Genomic DNA, 19,333 nt, shown 5'->3' on the forward strand with positions numbered 1-19,333 from the left:
CAATTTGACTACAACTGGAAATTGTATAAAAAAACCCCAGACAAATATAGTAGTAGGAGATTATCAGAGAAAATAGGAGATAGTAGAGGAGCAAGATAAAGGGATGAAGGATGCTCAGAGAGACAGAGATAGAAGAAGAGATGTAGATGAAGCCAGAAGGTGGAGGAGGAGAAGAGAAGAGTTAAGTTGGCCATTAGCGATGTGGCGTGTGGAGCCCACTCTTACATGCGTTCCACAAGGTTAACGATAAGAGCCCCTCAGCAGCTGAAATGCTCAAGTAGCTTTTATCGTATCATAATAATGAATCAAAGATAAAATAAAATAAATGAACTCCAAAAGGCAAGCAAGTAAAATAAAACGTATGTGCAGAGGCTTGGGTGACCAGGCAGCAACCCAAATAGAAAAGAGAGAGAGAGAGAGAGAGAGAGAGAGAGAGAGAGAGAGAGAGAGAGAGAGAGAGAGAGAGAGAGAGAGAGAAATTGTGGAAAGAGAGAAGGAATAAAAATCTTGCTCTCTTTCAGCTAATATCTTCTTATGTCATCTGGTTGAAAAATATTTGCCTGCGGGTCAGGGCTCCCCCTGTAAGAAAAAGGCTTCTTAAAACGCTTCATGGCTCTCTGCTACATTAAATATCTGGCCTCTGCATCCCATTTACTGCTGCTGGCTATTAGGGGAGAGAGAGGGAGAATGAGAGAGAGAGAGAGAGAGAGAGAAAAAAGGGGGACATGAAGGGATGGGGAGACAGATACTGAGAGGGATGTCTGAAAGAAAAAGTAAAAAAAGCAAGTTAAAGAATCAGCAAGAATGGGTAATAGGATGACAAAGAGAGAGACGGAGTCTGAAAAGCCTCTGTTGATTTGTTTACTAGTCATGTTTGCTTATGCTTTTGTAGGATCTCTTCTTTTTAATGTTGTACACAGAATGTCTTATGTCAGTGTGTGTATGTGTGTATGTGTTTAGTGCCCTTGGCAAGAGCAGGAGATCTGGCCATTCAGAATGGACAGTAGTTAGCCACCCACTGGAGCAAGCTGTTACCACTTCCTTTTCCCTCTGCCTCTTCCCATCCTCCCCGCCCCCTGCCTCTTTCCATTCATTCTTCACGGTTGTCTTTCATTTCACTTCAGATGAAAAGATGAAGTCTATGTTTGAATGCTCTAGAATAATGGATACATTAAGCAAATAAACAATAAACATACCCCCCCTACCTTGTCAGCCACAGCTCTAGTACCCTTAACTAAAAGCATTATAAAGCACTTTAACTGTCACAAAAATGACTTTATTGTGAAAAGGTTTATTTTCAGGCAAAAAAAACGTTTTGGTATTGGGATGGGATTACCAGTTTCATCTGCACATTGGTGGTCAGTCGGGTTACAGTTGTTAGATGGTGCAGGATGGTTGAAGTCCCCCTGTTTAAACCCCCCCCTGTGCTCCTGACCTTGTATGGACTGTCCTAATTGCAACCAGTCATGAATTGAATGTTAGAATGTTAGATTTTCTAGTTAGATTGTTTGAACAAAGTGAATTCTCACAAAATTTCGAGACAGATTTTGTTTTACCAGGTGAGCTATCAATAAGACTGTGTATGGCAACATATGCTAGCTAATGGGAGATGTCGCTAAACAAGATGTTTACAAAGACGTGGTGTTTAGGGTACATGCAATCTACTACATCTGCCACCTCTCTCTTGCTACTCTCTTCTCCAGCTGCAGGTGTGTGACCCGAACCTAACACAATGCTTCATCTCCCAAGCTCTAAGTGGGCATTCAGACAGGAAACAGGCCTGCATTAAAGGTCCTGTTTGTAGGATTTACAGGCATCTAGCCGCACCCCAGCTGCATCTCTGAACTGGCCTCATTGAAATGAATGGGGACTGCTCTCTGTCTAAAAGCGGTGTAAACATAATCTTGTGAGGTAGAGCATTGCTGGAATCTGGCATGCATGCTCTGTAAACTATCTTATAAATGATATGTTTATTGTTTGGTACCACTCTAAAAGAAAACACACCAATATTGGGAAAACAATAAAATGCGTGTAAAAATCAGAGACAAAAGACAGGTGTCAAAACTGGAAGCCTGGTTTTAATTGATATTGCTCTACTGTAATAATCCTGAAAGGCATAGTCTGGAGTAACACATGTAATGTTTCAACCCATAGTAGTTTAAGTTACAGAATCATAGGTCTCTCTTTTTGCATTGAACAATATATACAATGTGAAATAAATACATTTACACAAATGGACATTATTGTTGGAGCACACTTGTATGATACACGTCACAAAAATATACAGGTTATTGTTTCTTTTTTTTTTTTTTCATTTACTGATGTGAAGCACATCTAAAATCTACAGACATGTTTTTAATAACACTACAGGGTCTTCTCTTGTACACAACTCTTCTCCACCACGCAAGGGTCTTTCATCTTTAAATATCCTTTGTGTCCAAATGTGTCGTCTTTCTCTCTCCCTTAAATAATTTGATCACATTTGCAAATTCGGACTGCAGGGTTGGCTGCAGAACAAGTGGCAGTTACATTTGGGGAATAAATACAACTAAATGACTAAACACTGTAGAGCTGTAGATAGACACAGTTTGGCCTTAGCAGATTTCAGGGGAAGCCATGGTAGATGGACAATCCTGCTTTGTCGCTATGCCTAAATAACCTCCTGTTCTGGCTAAACTATTGTTACATAGAGTATTCGCAGCTAATGGAAGTTCCAGATGAGGGCGGTAACATGATGCCCAAAGTGCAACCAGGTCAAACTCTTTCTATCAAAGGCTCTGCAAAAACCCAGACAGTCCGTCTTCCAATGCTCCTTATAGAAAATACCAGTTTGGTTTGTTGTCATTTATATGGTTTTAACAATAACTGCAGAATAATCTTAATAGCTACAACAGCATTTTGATGTATAACCCAACACAAACAAGTGCAACTCTTGTCTTGTCATTGTACAGTCATTAAAATATTGCTTTTTAACTAGAAACAAAAATTGTTCAAGGGAAGTCACTTTCGTCTTTACATCTAGATAATATCTTGGCTATGAGCAGCAAGTTATCAAAACTTCTGAAATAAACACACAGTCTCCCTCCTGATGTTAGCTGGTGGATTTGTTCCTTTTTTTAGTCATCTGAAATAACAGCAGTTTAATTCAGCGATCCCAGTGACCCAAATGACCATGACTGTCATTTTCAATTAATTACTTGACTGAAACTGATAATTTGATATTACAGTAAATTTGGAAAAATCTATATGAGTAAATTCTATAGAAGAGATGTAACTTGATTAATTTTAAATCAACCAAATCCAGCTCAGCCTTCATCACCTTAGGGAGACGTGTAACATCTTTTATCATGTTGAATTGTTCAGAAGTACACAGGACTGGTTTGTCAACTGACAAATAAATAAAAACAGTAACAGAAAAGAAACAATAGTAAGAAAAGAGCACCTTTCTTCCATAAATTGTTTGTGGATTAATGTACAGTGGATGATAAGACAGACCGTCTTTCTGACAATAAGACGGAGTTACAATCAAAATAGGAAATTCAACTCTGTCATCTGGGACTTCACTTACAAATATCTTTTATGCACCTGTGAAATAATTGGTATGTATATCTCCGTTCTAAAAACTTTATATGTTTATGTTTAAGACCTTTGATGAGTCCTAGAATCTCTGAATTTATGCTATTTGTAGCGCAGAATCTATAAATCTATAAATGTGTATAAAGAGGTACAATAAGTATAATAACTGGGGCCAAAGCAGAAACATGTCCCACAATGTAATGTGTGCATGGTGAATAGAACAAGAAAAACAGCAAGTGCAAAGTAAACATGTCAAGCTTTTTCTTAAACATTCCCCATCGACCCACAAAAATCTTCAGTCCTAACCTTCACCTGTCCGATCACTTTTTACACTTTGTTGTAAAGCAAGATATTTTCCTGGAAATGAGCTGAAAAACAGGACACAAGAATGGGGGGTAAAGAAGTTTTTTGTCTTCATATTTTCTCTTTTTGACTGCTGTGACAGTAAAGATAATGATTGAGCCGAGCTGTATGGAAGGCAGTTATGTACAGCGAGTTTATCAAAAAAGAGTCACCTACAGTTCTGAATTACTCAAATGTCCTTTTCATTTCATCGTTATTTAAACCTAAAGATATACAGTATATTGTTTACTCTACAGGAAAGTTACACAAATGATCCCTTTTTAAATACTTGTATGGTGTTTCTTCATTTAGATACTAAATATTTAATTAGTTATGTATAGTTTGGTAAAGATGAATACTGTAATTTGATCTTGGTGGTCTAGTTAAGTTTCTAGAAGAAGAGCCTTATATCCGGTTCGGTTCATTGGGAGAGAATCCGGTACCCAGACCCCCAGCGGACTGATCTGACAGACAGACAACATGGCCTCTACTCTACTCTGTGTTGTCTAAAGAAGAAGCACACGGCACAAGAACGGGAATCACCACAAGAAAAAGTACACAGCAACGCCTTAGAGGACTCAACAGCGGAGGAAAGGATCAAACAGAAAGAGGACCTTAAAACAAAAACAGATAAAAGTAAAGAAACTCGGTTTTTTCTTGATAGAAAAAACAGCGAACATGAAACACACATCGAGGCTGAACTACTTTTTTTTCTTTTTTTCTCGATTTTGTTTCCAATAAAATGTCTTATGTTAGAATTATAATCTGTATAATTTACAATATACAATGTTTAAGAAGGCTGAGAAAATACCCCTTACTAATAATACTGATGTTTGATACAGAGCGTGTGATGTTAGAGATCAACTACACTTAAACTGCCGCACTCCTCAGCTGTGACAAGTTGCCATTTTATATTAGATTACGCCGTCATCTGGATTACACATTTTGGCATTCTTACTCGGCTTTAGAAATAACATAAACAATGATATAAAAAAAAAAATCCCTCGACTGTCTTCACGTGTTAAAGCTGTGATCAGTCAAGCACACCATATGCAGCTTTGCTCTAACAATGAAATCGATGTCTCTTCACTTGACTGTAAAATGTAAGCTCAGCTTTCCATTTCTTGCCCATAAAAACAGGAAATTCCTTGATGTTGCCTGGAAATCTCTAAACACTGAAAGTCTGTGTGGTTTTGAGGATTAATTAATTAAGGTAATCAAATTCACATTTTTAAAAACGTTATTTAATCTGACCTCTGTATGTCTACTTAAACTACAGACTGTACAGATGTTTGCAACACACACTAGTAGACGGATAACTAGCTAAGAAATAAATGTATGAATATCAGTAAAACCACCTGTATTGTATTCCCCTATACAATTTACCGTAAAAATGACCTATTATTAATTTTATCAATTTAGATTGTATTTGGTAGGATTGTTGGTTTTCACTGTTACAGCACAAACATTTCCTTCAAAGTTTTTAGATTAAGTGCAACAAGAAGTGGAATCACGAGCTAACACGAAACTGTCACTGTGGTGTTTTTTGAATTCGAATGATGTTTTGTCTTTGCTAGTCCCATTTCTCTCAGCACTGATCCAGATTTAGTTGATGGTCCCCACAATCAGCCACACAGCTGAAGAAACATAAACCTCAAGGTCAAAAACTGTGTATAACTGAACAGTTGATTTTAAACAACTGTCTTGATTTAATCAGATTAAAAGTGACAGCTTAAAGAGCCTGGTCACGAGAAAGGGGCAAACATCAACAACCATTTGATAATTGCAAACTGGATGTTGGATCTTTTAGTTTTTAGCTGCTTGTGTTACTTTTTCAACTCTTATAATAACTTATTCACCCAGCTTTTATGTGAAGGCAACATTAACATCTCATGGTCCATATTTGTTTCTGCCTGACTGTCTCTAACAAAGGAAATATTGACTTCTATCTAATAGCTTATGGCAAGTTACACAGAGAAAAAGAGAAGCTACAAACTCTCCTTAAATCCCTATCCTCTCTCCCAAATTTAAGACTGGCACATTATGTTAATATTGCAGACTTAGTCCATATGCACAAACCCCTCCTTTAAAAACCACTATTGCTCAGAGTTTTCTAAGATAAACGCTGATTTGTTAATACATTATTACTTGTTATATTTATATATATATGATAATTGCTGAAAGTGGTCAAGCTGATAGAAAAAAGGAAAGACATATTGATTGATTCAGTTTTAAGAAGACAATATTAATAACAAAAACAAAGCCGTGTTATATGTCATATACAGGATGACAGTTATTTACAACCCTAATACTGGTATCATCGCTAAGATTATTTTCAAGATAGAAATAAAGAAAAAATAAGGAGTTTGAAAGCAACAATAGTTGTTCTTCAGTCAGTTTTGTCAGCACACCTTTCCTTCTGGTTTGTATTGCGTTGAACTGAAGTGACTGAAGCTCCTTCATCACTCCCTGAATGAATCACATAAATATCTCTGTACTGACGCGAGAGATGAGCTGGAAGTTGTGAATGCAACGGCGCAAGGAGGGTAGTACTGACGTGACACTTTGCAGTTTTTGGAGTTTGGGTAATGAGCATGGGCTGGACTATTCTTCATGGCACATTGACAGACTGAAATCTCTATTGACTTGTGTGTGGAGAGCTGCAAACCTGGGCCACTAAGTGGCTGAAAATGTTTCAAACAGATGTCCAATCACAAGAAGAGTGTTTGACAGACATAAACAGCATTACATGTGAATGTGGACTGAGCCAGCATCTACCAGTCGGACAAGCAGGAATCCATTCTTGACAGTATAGATCAAGTCTTATTTCATTAATTGCTAGTGATATATATTTTTTTACTTCTAAACTGCATCAGTCACACCTCAAGTGGTTAGAATATTTGAAAGCATTTTCAGCCATGTCAAGTGTGCAAACACTAATACTATGTTAATACTGACAGGTTTGGGAGGCCAGGGTCACTGGTCTTCAACAAATACAACAAACAGTAAAGTTGTCGTTGAAGTAAGGGAGTCATGGGAAACCAGGAGCTGATTTAGGGAGAACCAGAAAGTGTTTACAGTAGTGGCTTCCAATCCTGGTCCTTGAAACTCTGAGCCCTGCTGGTTTTCATAATAACCAGTAACATTTCAAATAACTGGTGGAGCACGAAACCAGCAGCACTCTTGAGGCCCAGCATTGAAAGCCACTAGTAGATCAAAGCAGAAACAGTTTTGGGTTATGACATTAAAGTTTGCTGGCATCCTCTGAATGGATGAGCTCCACTCTTTGGCAGGGCAAATCTCCTCTTCTTGTCTTTCTGTCCATCCATCCAAATTTCATTGTACATGTAATTTGACAACAAACGTCGTTAATACTTCATTAGTGTTCTTTTTTTCTCCCCACTCTTCTTCTTGAACACTTAAAAAACTCTGTTGGGGGAAATAGGGTGGGAAAAGGAGACACGAGTGCAGTCTTACAGTCTCTCAGGACTAAAATGAAAAGTTTTCAGTTTCTTTTAAATGTGTCCTCATTTAAGCGTTTTTCATTAATAACATTTTGATCGTTATTAAATGCATAAGAGTTTTGCCATCTTCAATGTTCGGAGCCACCGTGGTAACTGGTAAGTGATTGTTATTAGTTTTGAAAGGAAATATCATCTTCCCTTGGTAGCATGGGGGTCATGTCAGTCTGTCAGCATCTTCCCCAAAACAAAAGGTCCAGTGAGCACCCTTTTGTTAAAGACGGTGGAGGTTTAGGGGTTCAGGTTAGAGGTTTAGGTTACTTGTCTATTCATAGGGGGATGTGTCAGCCGACATATTTCAGGAACATATTTCGGTGTGTGTGTGCGTGTGTGTCAGAGTGTGTGCGTGTAAAAGAGCAAGAGGTCATTCAAAGTGAGAGTTTGAGTTGAAGCTCAGGTGGTTCAGACTGGTGTCTAGCTGTCCTTCCATCTATCCTCCTGGCCTCAGACCTTGGCTTCCAGCAGCTCCAGGAAGAGTTTGTGCATTGGGACTTTGCCGTCCTGCTTGATGCTGTAGAAGTGTTGCACAGCCTTGGTGGAGGTCTGGCGGAGCAAGGGGAGGGTCATGAGCAGCTTGCCTGCCCGGCGGGGATCCTCCTGGTGCTGGGCAGCCTCGTAGTCCTGCAGGGCCTCGTGGAGCACATCCTGGAGCTTCTGCACTGCATCCACATCTTCAATGTGCATGGAGTCTGCAGAGGGAAGGAAGAAAAATACATGACTGAAATTCAAATCCCAACAAAAAAGATATTTGGTCGGGCATTTGTAGGATGCTCCACATCCATGTGATGTTGTCTGTTTGGCAAAGTATTATATGCAAAATAACAATACAAGGAAAATAGGCAGATATGGTTTTATTTATTATTTTATATTTATATTATTAGAAGATTATGAAATTGGACAATGCATTGAAAATGAGATCAGTCTCCTCGTGTTCAGTGAACTCTCTGACTATGAAATGCCTATGTTCTGCCTTTTCCAGCTGTAAAGGCAGCAGGTTTTGCAGTGTAGAAAGCTCCCACAACTCTCTCAGATAATGTTTATAACAGTATGTGTCTTTGTCAGTCCCTCTGCCCCCTCTGTCTGCTATTGTGTTAGTGTTATTGCTCAGTGCTGCAAAGGGGACAGGTGCTAAAGATTCAATCCAAAATCCAAACAGGCTCAATGCAGGGATGCTCCTGGAAGCAAGTTTAGACATTCTTTACAGTGTAGTGAAATGTGATTTTGAAGTATATTAAAAAAGTGAAACATACTTATACTACATTTGCATGTGAATATAAGGCAGTGGAAAATATGTTTTTACTTCAGACCAAGGAGAAAGTTTCTAAAAGTATAATCATGGAAGAAACACAATTTCTAGCCGAAACTAAATCCAGGAATGGGGCTTTAAATGCAGGGGCTGCCTCCTCCTCTGTCTGTAAAGTGTGTATCTGTGGGTGTGATAAATGGCCGGACAAAGAGACAAGTGGGTGGAGAAAAAAGAAATAGACTTGTAGAATGATGGAGAGATGCGGGAACACCTGAGAGAGAGAGTGTGTGTGTGTGTGTGTGTGTGTGTGTGTGTGTGTGTGTGTGTGTGTGTGTGTGCCTCTGCATAAGTATTTGGCTGCACATATCTGTAATCTCTCTTTGAGCTGGCATGTAAGGTGTGTTTCAGCATATGTGGCAGTAAAGGCTGAGAATGTCCCTCAATGATAATGCTCCATATTGCCCCTTAGGGAGGCAAAGTCTTAATGTGAGCTGGCCTTTAGCTCCGAACCTCCGATCAATGTGTACGATCAATGACTACATGCATGTTAAATAATAATCACAAGGCAACTATTGATAGTCAACCACACCCCAACACACACACTCACACACACAAACTAGATGAGACCTATGAGTGCATGTATACACATTAGACAGGTATTTCATGTATAGACACACATGCGCGCACACAGAATGACAGTCTAATGTATTCACTCTATATAAACTCTATATGAACTGTATGTGCGTCTGTGAGAAGGTAATAAATCAGTGTTGTTATGGCGTTTTATCACCAAGCCACTTCACATTTTAATATCCATCACTATATCTTCTGGGGTGTATTTGATAGCAACTTGTCAAACAACAGAGGTGTAAATGTTAAGTGGTACAAATTTGTGAGCAATTGAAAATTTTGGAGCTTTCTTTGGTAAAGTGTCAATGTTTATGCATGTGTGTGTAATTAAAACATTTTAAACACATGCTCACACCATCCACATGCACAGAAGTTGAATACAAGCACATGTATACACGAACAAACCGTGGCAAAGAAAGTATGAACTTACACAAACATGGTAAATGAAACATAAAAATTATACCACGCAGACAAAATGAAATTCAACACAAAATGTGTGAACAGAGCCACACAGACATAGGTGTGCACACTTATACGTGCACAAACACAATCAAATACACAGCGTTGGATCTATAGAGTGTAATGCATGTATCAGTATGCAGGACCAGATCAGTCAGTGGGCTGGATTCTATACAGATCGATAGAAAACTCAGCTTCTATCTGTTCTCAGATTTTCTACTTTTTCCCATTTTAACTGAGAGTAGGTGGTCCAACTAAAGTTTATGAGTTGGATTATTATTAACATTTTTACTATACAGAAACAACATAAAATATAATCTACATAGCATATAAACTTCTGTTTTGCAGATCTCTATTTTGTCAGTATTACTCACTTCTACTTTTATTATTTTAAATTTCAACATTTTCGGGCCAAATATTTTGCTCCCACAGCATACAGCATGCTTAGTACAATAGATGTGACAGAGCGACAAACACATAATAAACACATGCTATATCTACAAATGAATCAGCATTACAATGCAATCCCCTTTTCCTCTTTATTCTTGGTTTTCTAATAAGTGGTAGTACATAAGTACAGCCGATAATGACCACAAGTTAGAATGAAGTTTAATGACTTTCACATTGTTTTTGATTAATATTGTGCTTTTAGTATTTTAGCTGGTAGACATGGCCGCTGCATGTGCTGTGACCCGCAGTACACTCTCAAGTAAAACAGCAGACGTTAATGAGCACGAGCACAAAAGGCTGTTAAAACACAAGTTAACATGGTACTCACAATGCACACATGCACACACAGACACACTTGTGCACGCACAGACACACACACAGACACGTGCCTCTTGTTTCCCATGGCTAGTTTAGCTGTCTTTACATGTGGGGCACGTTTGCTAACATTTCTTAAGGCTTGGCTTCATTAATGCAGACGATTAGCATCCTGTGAATTAATTAGTGTCAGTGCCCTTCAAAATGCTAATGCTAGCATTCTGTTGTCTTGAAGAGCAGTTAGAGAGCATGCAAATTTTCAAAGTTCTTATTTAGGTGTCAGCTGTTTCGATTTCAGTCAGTTAAAAGAATGACAAATGTGAGTTTTCTCAACAGTGAGGTAAGCTTTTGATGAATAATTAGTCTCTGGTTGAGCCAACCAGTGGCTCAAAACTGAGCCAAACTGGCAAAGAGATTTCAACTTCAGAAAGAGTCCGCAACATGCAGTTTTCAACAGAAGAATCAAATCAAATATTCTAGTATAAATATTGTTTTTTTTCCAGTACTTTGTGACATTTTATGGGCCAACAGATGAACTAATATATCAAGAAAATAACCAATTAGCAACACATAATATGTACCTAATATATCTGTCTACATTACCTCAGTTTGCTTGTGACTCTGAGAATTTCATTTATGCTTTTGAAATCTGATGCAGCAATGTTTAAACCACTCTTTCTCTCTTCCCAGGCCTGTCAACTCATCCAGGCAAATGGAAATCTTGAAGGCAACAAGGACTATATAACACAATAATTCATCATAATAGCAGAAATAGCCAGCTTTCTTTTCTTTCAGTCAGCAACATTTATGAACCAACAGACACGCATGCATCCACACAGACACACACATGCAATAGCAAGAGCCAAGAGATTGATTGTCACACATAGCCCACAGGAAAACAACATGTCAATATTTTCTGCATGCATGTGCATGACACTATGTAGCCACTGTAGGTCAGTGGCTCATATTTAAGTACACACTAATCTTACATGTCTAAGTGTGTGTTTACATAATGTGTCAGAGAGATGAAGTTAACATACTTGAGAAAAAGAGTGTGAGTGTATTTGTGTGTATGAATGTGTTGTATGTGCATGTGTGTTGATGGTGGAAGAATAAGAACAAAAGGCCCCTCCCTCCCTATTCAAAGCTCTCCCATTTAAACACATTGTATTGACAGCTCCCCCCTTGTAATTAAAGAGTACTGAAGAGCTGGCCAGCTTCCAAGACAAAGTTCAAAAGACGGGTCAGGGGAGGAAGAAGGCGCGCGCATGTGTGTCTGAAAGAGAGTGTGTGTGTGTGCGTGTGTGTGTCAGTCAGCTGTCGATGCAGCTGGACACATCAGAGAAGGGGCTTTATCGACAGACTTTGGGTTCTAATGATTTCACCTTATTTAACAGGCATCTGAAGAGACGACTATGCTAATTGTAAAAGGGATCGCCACTTTGTTTGGGGGTGGGAGGTGGGCTTCAGGTTGAAGATGTGTGTGTGGGGGTGTTTGTACGGTGCCTTTGTGTGTGTATGCATGCGTAAAATAACTATAGGTATGTGTGACTATTAAGAGTTTGATGCAACAACTGTGTGTGGCTTTAACAGTGAAAGTGGGAGGTTTGACAACAGCAAAAACTGTCTCAGCGTGTGAAAGTATGCTGTCGCGGTTGTGTGTGTGTGTTTGGATGTGGAGTATTGAAATTAGTCCTTTGATGGTTCAGTTTAAATGAGTCCCATGGGACAGGAGATTCCTAGGATTAACTCTTTCTCCACTAGTCGTGTGCTCACAAACAGACTCACAGAGACAAAAACATCAGCTGAGAATGAAGAATTTCGAACCTGAGTTAGCCAAAGCAATGGCCTTGAGAGTGACAAATTCCTCCTTCTCTAGCTTCATAGTCTTGTATTTCTTGACCAGCTGAAGGATGGCATTGTTCAGGTCCAGAAGCCCAGCTAACTTCGACTGGTCCTCGTCCATGATGTAGTCCTCAGCATACACCAACTAAAGAGAGACACAGAGAGGTTGCAAATAAACATGTGTATCTATATTGTATATGTCATGAGTGCCAAGAGACAAGCTTAAAGCTAAAAATGCTAACCTTGTCTTCAAAGGACAGTGAGCGATACACAACGCGTAGGATCAAGATCTCCATCCACGCACTCTGCAGTAGACTCATCTGGTCTGCCAAAGACAGCGTAGAGAAACCTGGGGAAGATTGATACAGAGAAGAAAAGCAAGAGAGGATTGTTAATTTAAAATTTTTTACCCCGAACCAGTTAGCAAGAGTTTTTTTTTTACTGTTGTACTGGAAATGTAATATAATAATCTGCATGTGGAAAAAACAGGAATATACAAGCTGGTTGTGTAATGTGTTTTTATTGTAAATTATTTGCCATTTAAAAGTAAAACTATAGGAACAACGGGAATGAAAAAGACAGAGTAGAGCTTGTTTTGAAGCTAGTGAGACGGTCAAGATCAGTTCTTCTCCCTGCCCACCCTCCATCCATCCAGCTGACCAGAGTCTTCCTCCTCTTCTTCCTCCTTCTCTTCCTCTCTCCCTTTTGCCCAGGGCTGTTCTCTGGGGAAAGGCAGGCCTTATCTCCCCCTGACACAACCTCCATGGATCAATGCTGGCCATCGCTGCTGCACCGCTCGAGCGCACACACACACACACACACACACACACACACACACACACACACTAATTGCCGCTATGGCCTCAAAACTCCTGCTTTCTCCGGTGTCAATCCATGTCTTTCTATTTGCCTACATCTATATCTGTCTGTCTCTCCAATCTCAATCCATTCCTTTTTATCTGTCAGTGTCTGTCTACGACTGACCATCTTTTTCCAATCCATCTTGATACATCTCGGTCTGCGTGTCCTGTATGTTTGGGTCTCTCTCTGTTTCACAGTTTCAGTGCCTTTTAATTATTTGATCTGTTTTGGTCTGAATGTGCGTGTTTTTTCTACTGTCATTTTGTTTGTAGCATTTTCGCTTCTTCCTCTTATTTAAGTGCAGACTCTTGCTTGTTGTCTCTCCCTCTCGGCCTTTCCCTTTCTGTCTGTCTATCTCTTTAATGGAACACCTGCCCACTCACACCTTTCCTCACAGCTGTCCTCTCCTCACACACCTGTCCATTCACACCTGCCTGTCTGCCTATGTGTGTGTTTTTGCGAGTGTGTGCAAACCTTCATAGGCAAGGCAAAGAAAGTGGCCCATGTGAGCACACCTGTCAGACCTCACTACAACCCTGCAGTGAGTGTGTTTGTGTGTGTGTTTGAGAGGAGCATCCTGCCAGGAGAAGCAGGCAGATGAGAAGGAAGATATTTCTTCAGCAACATCTGCTGCAATGTGCCTCCTCTTGAGATGGTGGGTGTGTGACAGGGTGAGCGTGTGTGTGTGTGTGGGTGTGGGTGTATGTGTGCGTATGCCTGTGTGTTTGGGGGCTCTTATCTCACAGTGTGTTGATGGGTAATGGCAGGCGTCTCATTATGTCCAGGTTGCAGGCTATTGTTGTTTGTAATGTGCTCTAATTCATTCTATCTACAACTGTGAACATCTCCAACACGCACACACAAACACACACACATATACTGTATCACATATGCACTGCTGTACACACACACACACACACACACACACACACACACACACACACACACACACACAGTATCACATATGCATAGACATAAATGCATAGGAACACACTGGAATGAATCCAAATGTGTATGATTGATACACACACACACACACACACACACAGCACAGTGAAGGGAGTAGTATCGTTGCCAACTGGCAGTGTCTTCTTCTACTTAATGAAATCATCAAAAGGGATTAGAGGTGAATTTCTTAAGGGGGTCTTCATGCACCCACACACACATGCACACCCCACATGTACACACACATTTCAGATGTCTTTAGGGGGTCCTTAGGACTTCACCACTCATCATGGGCAGGGGAAATAAGCACAGGCATTTCTAAAATTAACACACACACTTATTGAATCTGTTCAAACCCCGGGGTCAAGTGAAAAGAAGGAGACATGAGTGAGGGGTTAATATCATTTAATGGTGTCACTGGTTGTGTGTTTTAACTTGTGTGTGTGTGTGTGTGTGTGTGTGTGTGTGTGTGTCTGTGTGTGTGTGTGTGTGTCTGTGTGTGTTTTCAGCGCTCTGGCATTGGGAGCAGTGTGGAGGGTTCAATCAATTTGCGTACATCCCTCTGGTGGAATTTGATCCGAGGCCAGAGGGGGCACACATGGCTCAAGAAGTGGGTGAGCACACACACACACACACACACACACACACACACACACACACACACACACACACACACACACACACACACACACACACACACACACGTCATTCAAAACACATCTGCATGACTAGCGGTATGTAAATACCAGGGTTTGCACATACCTCCCATCAACAACCATATCCCTCCTAATTACACACAACACGCACACATCTGCGCACAAACACACACAAAGGAAAACACCAGTAATTAAAACCCATGTGATTAATTTATTGAGCTGAAAGTGCAGCTTTTCTTATTGAGGTACATCGATGATTTTTATCAGAACATGGTGTGTGTGTGTGTGTGTGTGTGTAAGTAAGTGTGGTGTGTGAAAGCATTTTGTGACTATATGTGTATGCTCATATTGTATATTTGAAGATAATATACATAATTGCATTGTGAGTTTTCTGGCTTGTTTCACCAGCATGCTTGAATTCTTTGTGTATGCTTACATTCCCATACATATGTTTTCTGTGAGTCTGTGCATGTGCGTCTCTATCTGTGTGTATTTCTGTGTGTTTGTGCCTCCCCGACCCCCTCCTATCCCTTCCCCACCAGCCTGTCTGCGCTGTTCAGCCATCCAATGCCTCTTATCTGTCTGATTAATAGGCGGCCAGCTTCAGGACAAATTAATTAACAGATAACGCCATCTCTCCCTTCTTCCCTTCCTCCCTTCCTCCCCTCCTTCTCATGAAGCGATCGATACAGCAGAAGAAAAGAAACATCAATGGGAATTTAGTGCTGATGATGGAGAGAGAGAGGTATTGATGGAGAGAGAGAGAGCACGAGAAAGAGTGAGATGGAGGAGAGAAGAAAGTAAAAGGGGGGAGAGGTGTTGGAAGGAGACCAGGTAGTGGTGGTGGGAGGGGTGGAGACCTTTCTTTCATACCTGTGATTTCACTTGACAAAAGAAGGTTCCTTATTTGGCTCTAATTACATTTCCTTTCTGCCCATTGTTGATAAGGCATCTCATACTATGTGTGGGAGTATGAGTGTGTTTGTGTGTGCGGGTGTTGTACAGCCTGTGTGCTGTTTGCTGTGGTGGGCTGAGCTGAAAGTACATAAATGTACAATAAAAATAAAGTCAGAGCTTTGCTTAAACATATTAACATAAACTTTAAAGAAGAGAAATTTGCTATCGAACACCATCTGCAAGTTGAACCATGTCTCCACCTTTACTGGATACATGCTTGTGTCTTTGCTGGCTGAGCAGGCTTTAGTTAAAGGTTTTTCCTTTCCTCTACGGTAGCACCAAGTATGGTATTCTGTATATTCTAAGCATTTGTCTTCTATTTATTTATTGTCTACATGAAATCGAACCCAAATACTCTCCAACTTAATTCAAATATGGCCATTGTGTACAGTTGCATTAAGAGATAAGGTCTGCCACTTCCTCTCTTCTGTGACTGTGTGAACCTGCAATTACATTTTAAAGCAATGTAATGATGGCCAGATCATTTTTTTTAGGACATACTAATTAACCATTCTACATAGCAGCAAAATGTTCATATAGGGAATGAATTTTAAAAACAGTCACTGTTGTACTTTGTTTTCAATGTTTTGTGTATTCTCTATATAGAGTCAAGAGTACTTGATAATAGCCTGCGCTTCATGACAATGTCTTGGAAATAAACATTGTGCAAGATAACAAATTTTGCCCTGATTTCTGAACATTATTTCTTGTATCTTCCTTTTTTACTTTTTCTTTCTTTCCACCCATCAAATCTCATTCTCGAACTCTGCATCCTATCTCTTCCTCCTGTGATACAATGCTGATGTAGGCAGGAATGACCGCTCTGTGTGTGTGAGAGCATGGGATGGACTGGTTGCCAGTGAAAATAATCAGGGCAACACCATTTACTACATAAACTTAACTTTTAGGAGAAAAGGTTGGATATTAATTTTGTTTTTACTAAATTAAAGTGATCATAATGATTAGGATGAGTAAAGGGGTGCATAAGGTCAAGTTAATGACCTAAATTCTGTATTTGGTATGTGTGCATGTACAACATATTAGGACACTCTATTGTATCTATGAAGGTAAATAGAGAGAGTGTGTGTGTGTAGTTATGTTTGTGTGCATGTTCCATACATTGGTCTGACAGAAAGAGGCTGCAGTGCAGTCATGCAGACTTAACCTCTACTGCTTGCTCTCGTACTCTCTTTCTTTTTTCTCTTCCCTTTGCTCTATCAGACACACACACACACACAAAGACAAACACACACACACACAAACACACGTCGATTCCCCAGCCACCCTGCGGCCTGTTTGTCTGCCAAATGAGTCCTGACTGCACGTTTACACCCGAGACCGCACAACAGTCTGGCACAGACATACGCACACACACACACACACACACACACACACACACACAAGGATAGCCCTCTCTCACGCCCCAGTTGCTACACAGACACACACAAACACACACATATCCAGGAGGCCTATATTTGTTTTCTCGTGGTTACAGGGCAAATGGGAACCAGTGAGAAGCGATTGTGATGCTTATGAGTACCTGTGCACTAGTGTGTGTACAGTTTGTGGTATTTGTAAAGCTATCTGTACGTGCATGTGAGTCTGTGTACATTTCCATGATAGTGCCTATGTACATCTGCAATAACAGATGAAGGCTATTCTTTTTTTTTTGGGGGGGGGGTTGTCTCTATTAGACATGACAGCTGTAGAGTGACAGGAAAGGGGGAAGACAAAGTGGGGATGATGCAAAGGGCCACAGATTGGACTTGAACCCATGGCAGCAAGGACTCAGCTTTGGTACATGAGGTGCCAGCTCTACCAGGCTACAGGATGCCAGAAATAAGGCCATTCTCTGTGTGTGTATTAATGTGACAGGTGTGAAAAGTGGTTGCAATTCTGATCTGGTCCCAGTTATTAGCACATGACCGGTCTTCACATTTGGTCCCTGCAGTAAAAAACAGAACCCTTGGCATATATTTGGTTAAAGTCTGTTTTTTGTTTTTTTTAAGTGAAAGTAGATCACATCTGCAATAATAACATGATAGGTGTGATATGCCTTTGCATAGAATGTACACTGATCATTCACAATGATTTTAGTTTGGAAGTCACATTGTGAAGGCTCACCTCTGCGCTGCAAGTTAAAAATGTCAGCTTTAGTGATGACACAATCAATTCTTCAATAAAAAAACACAAAAATGTCTTTCTCTTGACCAATTTAACTTTATTCTTTAATGTATGTAATTTCTGGGTAGCTATGAAAGCCCTTGTTGTGTATCTGAAGCCTGAATGCTGAATTCAAAATCAATAATGAATACACTATTTTGATTGTTGTATTGGCTCAATCCAATTTTTTTTTTAAATCAGAACTGACAGCTCAAAAAAGAGAGGGGAGAGCGAGTGTGTGTGTACATGGCCAGGGTGCTGCCAGCAGAGAAGCAGGTCAACTCAGTGTTGCTGGACTACATTTGATCTGAATGAGCCAACGACCAACTTAACCCCCAGCGTGAGACTGGAGCTTGGACAGAATACGCCAAGAGTGTTTGAGCAGTCTGTCTTGCATTGTGTGTATCTCACTGTATGTCATTTACATTTATTAAAACATGCCTTTCAATCCCTTTTAATCAAATTTATTCTACCTTTGTTTTCTTTTACTGGTTGCGTGAAGCTCTATCTCAATACTAATAGTCTGCAAATATTACAAAAATACATATGGTGGACCATCTGCACACTTGTAGTGGGCCTTGCACTCTTTGAGCACCTGCTTGCTCTGTTACCAATGACACTGTGCTCTGTCCTATTTGATCATGGCCCCAGGACACATTTAACAGGAAACTTCGCAGTCTGTCTCAACAATCTAACAGCGAAGGTTTTCACACTTATCAAGAGTTATCGGCTGTAGTATAAAGAGTAAGGTTCACACATTGTCACAGAATTATGGGAGCTGGATGTGTACTGTAAGTGGGGCATCCTGGCCTAGAGTCATTACAGAAATGAGTAAAAGACACATGTGTGTGTTAATATTGCAGAAAAGGTGGTAAAAAGGGAATGCTACAACAGTGTAATAAATATATGTGATAGACACTATATGAAAATTGTCAAATAGTTTTTTTCTTAAGAAACTGTTCAATTTCTTCAAGAACTGACAGAAAACCACAGATGAAACAATAAATATAGCATATGTGAATTCCATTGTTGATAGATAGATGGATGCCTGTTTCTTCTTTCGAGTTAAGCAAACAGTCACCATCCTCTTATGATTTTGATAAAGTGTACCATATGTTGTTTTTAAGAGGCATTTTAAAATAGGTACTGAGAACTGTGATATAAACTGTTTTATGATTGTCTAGTTGCTCATTGTCGATGCGAGGAGAATAGTGGATTGTCTATGTGCACCATGTACACGTATTGTGTTCTGCAGGGGACAGATTTAAGTCTACTGGCCCACTGAGATAGAGATTGCATTAGGACACGTGAAGTTTCCAACAGTTACCAGCACATCGCTGCCCTGCGTGTGTGTGTATATGTGCGTG

The 19,333-nt window shown here is 40.0% G+C and overlaps 1 protein-coding gene across 6 annotated transcripts in view; it reads right to left on the reverse strand.

The window, feature by feature from the left end:
• Positions 1-2,058: 2,058 nt before the first annotated feature.
• esrrga (estrogen-related receptor gamma a) overlaps positions 2,059-19,333 on the reverse strand; it is a 155,240-nt gene continuing 137,965 nt past the window's right edge. For all 6 annotated transcript variants that reach the window (XM_051379596.1, XM_051379594.1, XM_051379592.1 and 3 more), the window contains 3 exons: positions 12,627-12,733; positions 12,367-12,529; positions 2,059-8,128 (listed from right to left, as the gene is read on the reverse strand). In XM_051379596.1, the coding sequence (XP_051235556.1) occupies positions 7,884-8,128; positions 12,367-12,529; positions 12,627-12,733 (515 nt within the window). In that variant the 3' untranslated portion in view covers positions 2,059-7,883. The remainder of the gene's footprint in view (positions 8,129-12,366; positions 12,530-12,626; positions 12,734-19,333) is intronic.

The sequence above is a fragment of the Dicentrarchus labrax genome, unplaced genomic scaffold (genome assembly GCF_905237075.1).
Source record: "Dicentrarchus labrax unplaced genomic scaffold, dlabrax2021, whole genome shotgun sequence".
Taxonomy (NCBI): domain Eukaryota; kingdom Metazoa; phylum Chordata; class Actinopteri; family Moronidae; genus Dicentrarchus; species Dicentrarchus labrax.